General features: G+C 48.0%; 1 protein-coding gene across 1 annotated transcript in view; it reads left to right on the top strand.

The window, feature by feature from the left end:
• The first annotated feature begins 847 nt into the window (after positions 1-847).
• Positions 848-3,233, top strand: part of LOC132384387 (oncoprotein-induced transcript 3 protein-like) — a 13,397-nt gene continuing 11,011 nt past the window's right edge. Inside the window, exons 1-2 of the mRNA XM_059955491.1 lie at positions 848-936; positions 2,559-2,717. Of these exons, the coding sequence (XP_059811474.1) occupies positions 932-936; positions 2,559-2,717 (164 nt within the window). The 5' untranslated portion in view covers positions 848-931. The remainder of the gene's footprint in view (positions 937-2,558; positions 2,718-3,233) is intronic.

Here is a 3,233-nt window from a genome sequence, read left to right as displayed (position 1 = left end):
GGCTACCCAGACGCAATATAAGGTGTTGTTCCTACAACCTGAGTGTGGCTTCATCTAACTGCCTGGGTTAGGCTGATCAATTCTGCCTTGGCAATGTGCCTCCACTCTCTGCACAGTCATGTCCCATCTACAATTCTCTTATATTCCTGACACATGTCTCCACTAGCACCACTGGCAGCAGATTCTCAGTATAACTATTCTTAATATTTATCAAATGACTGGCCCTGCACATTTCAACTTTCCTCAGCTCACCTTAAATACATGCCTTCTTATATTTGATATGCTGATATGCTGACCATGGGTGGGGGTGGGGCGGGGAAGGAGAAAGATTCTGGAATAATCTATTCTGATTCTATCAGGTCTCTCCTCAGCCTCTGCTGCTCACAGAAACCAACCCTGGTTTGTTGAAACTTGCTTCATACTTCAAATTTTACACTTGACTGTGTAACGCCCTGTTTCATATTTTTACTGCTATGCTCTAGGCTTTTCATTTTAGCAGTTCTCTAAGAGCAGTCTATTCTGCTTTCAGCCTGCTTGGGTTACCATTAAAGATAAGTGTGTGTGAGTGTGTGTGTGTGTGTGTGTGTGTGTGTGTGTGTGTGTGTGTGTGTGTGTGTGTGTGTGAGTGTGTGTGTGTGTGTGTGAGTGTGTGTGTGTGTGTGTGAGTGTGTGTGTGTGTGTGTGTGTGTGTGTGTGCGTGTGTGTGTGTGTGTGTGTGTGTGTGTGTGTGTGTGTGTGTGTGTGTGTGTGTGTGAGAGAGATCCAATTAGGATGGTGGAACTGGGGAAGGTTCCAGAGAACGCTGGGGAGGGGGAAGGAGGGAGAGGTTTTGTGTGAGGGGCACAAAGGTCGGTCTTGGTCTTTGTCTGGCAGGAGGTGAAGAGTGGAGACCCTGGAGGGAAGCGGACATAGTATTCGATTCGGTGGGAAAATGCAGTAAGAATATATACTTAAATTGAATAAATTAATAATAGTACAAAACAGAAATAAAATATAGTTTAAAAAGATAGTTCACAGGTTCAATGTCCATTCAGAAATCGGATGGCAGAGAGGAAGAAGCTGTTCCTGAATCGCTGAGTGTGTGCGTTCAGGCTTCTGTACCTCATACCTGATGGTAACAGTGAGAAAAGGGCATGAACTGGATAATGGGGGAGCTTAATAGAGCTGGCACCTTTCTGGGGCATTGCCCCTTGATGTCCTGGGTACTACGGAGGCTGGTGCCCAAGAAGGAACTGACTAATATCACAAGCGTGGAGTTAACTTGACGTGGTGCTTGGTGTGTGAGCCTGCATTTTGGGCTCATGCTTCTGTTGTGTCAACTGAACTCAGAGCCCTCCACTTCAGAAGGAGGAACACATGCACTTCGCCTGAGCCCAATGGGGATGAGCGGGGCTGAGTGAACTGACAAAATGCTGGAGGAGCTCAGCAAGTCAGGCAGCATCCCTCGAAAAGTGTAAATAGGTGCCACTTTGGGCCGAGGCCCTTCCTCAGGACTGGAGAAAAAAGTCGGTGAGAAGGTAGGGGTAGGGGAGGAAGAAGTACAAGCTGGTAGTTGATAGGTGAGACTGGGAGAGGGGCAGGGGTGAAGTAGAGAGTTCGGAAGGAGCTTGGTGAAGGAGATAGAGAGCTGGAGAAGGGGGAATGTGGTAGAAGAGGACAGAAGGTCATGGAAGAAAGGGAAGGGGGAGGAGCACCGGAGGGAGGAGATAAGGTGAGAGGAAATTGGGAATGGGGAATGGTGAAGGTGAGGGGGAAGGGGCAATTACTGGAAGTTCAAGTGATTGCTGTTTATGCCGTCAGGGTTTCCAGCAACTGCAGACTTTCCCTTGTCTGCGAGATCCTTGTCTGTTCCAGTTGCTACTTACACAGTGCACTCTCAAACACTGACTAGGAACTGACCTGACAGGGACTCACCCTTTCTCCATTTCCTAATTCCCCCCCCCCCCCCACCACCCCCACCTACTGTCCTTTACAGAGAGGCACAGAGCAAAGGAGAAGAATAGACAGGTGCATTATGGGAACAATCCATTGGGCCCAACACATCCTCCCATGCCCCCCCCAACACATTATCCTTCAATTTCTTCACTGGCCTACACACTTGGGGCAATTAACATGCCAACATACAAGTCTGTGGGATGTCCAAAGAACCCAGGAACCCTGAAGAAATCCCAAAGTAGTACCGTGGAGAGCATGCGATCTCCACACAGACAGTGCCTGAGGTGGGGATTGAACTCGAGTCTTGGGTGCACTAAGCCTACTGCTTTGCCAGCTGACCTGGTGAATCCTTGGTGGTCTAATTGTAGACCCGTAGTGATCGGGCAGGGATTTCTCTTTTGGAAGCTCCCACTCTTAACACCCATGTCCACAGCTGCTGCTTCTAAGTCTTCTTAACACCAATATCCACTTGCATGGCAGATCTCTCCTAAATACTGACCCGGCTCCCATGTAGTTTGTGAGTGAGAAAGTTGATATACTGGGAACAATAGCCCTTTCTTTCCAGAGGATGTAAAGAGGAAATGATTTGTTTATTTCGCATGGTTTTCCATATCTCATATCAGATCTGCTGCTATAAAGCTCCAGTGCCGTTCACTGAAGAAGCCGGTGTCGGAAGCAGCCGATGAGCTTTCAGCGAGCCTGACATCACTCTCAGCCGATTGCCCCGAGACGGAGGAGTTTGCAGGTCGTCCCATCTCATTGTCCCATCATCAGACTCGCACGTAAGCAAGCTTCACTTGATTGTGTCCTTGCTAACTCAGATGTGTATGTGTGTGTGTGAGAGAGAGTGAGAGAGAGAGTGAGAGAGAGAGGGTGGGAAGAGAGAGAGAAATCATGCATCTCCATATGAATGTGCTGGGGGGGGATCGATAAAGAAAGTGGAACAGCTGGAAGCAAGGAATTAGTCTTTGTTAATGAAATGAAGGTGATGTAACTCACCCTTATATGGCGAGGGTGAGACAGAGTTCTTACTTCTCTATTGTCCAGGAAGAGCAGATGGAGATCCCACCTCTGTCTACAGGGTCAGACTGAGGTAGAGAAAGAGATTTCTGTTCTTGTAGGATCTCAATAAAGGAGAGAAGTTGATCAACCCTTTGGGTCCCAGCGAGGAGAGAATGGGTTCTTGCTCCTGTTTGCTGGGTCTTTGTGAGGGAGACATGTTGCTCTTCTCTTTTGTAGTCCCGGAGAGGAAATGTTGCACTTCATCCACAACAAAATATATTTCTGATCGGCAGCTC

This window comes from Hypanus sabinus, chromosome 32 (genome assembly GCF_030144855.1).
Source record: "Hypanus sabinus isolate sHypSab1 chromosome 32, sHypSab1.hap1, whole genome shotgun sequence".
Classification (NCBI taxonomy): Eukaryota; Metazoa; Chordata; class Chondrichthyes; order Myliobatiformes; family Dasyatidae; genus Hypanus; species Hypanus sabinus.
Note: the sequence above shows the minus strand (reverse complement) of the source record. Positions and strands in the feature narration are given on the sequence as shown.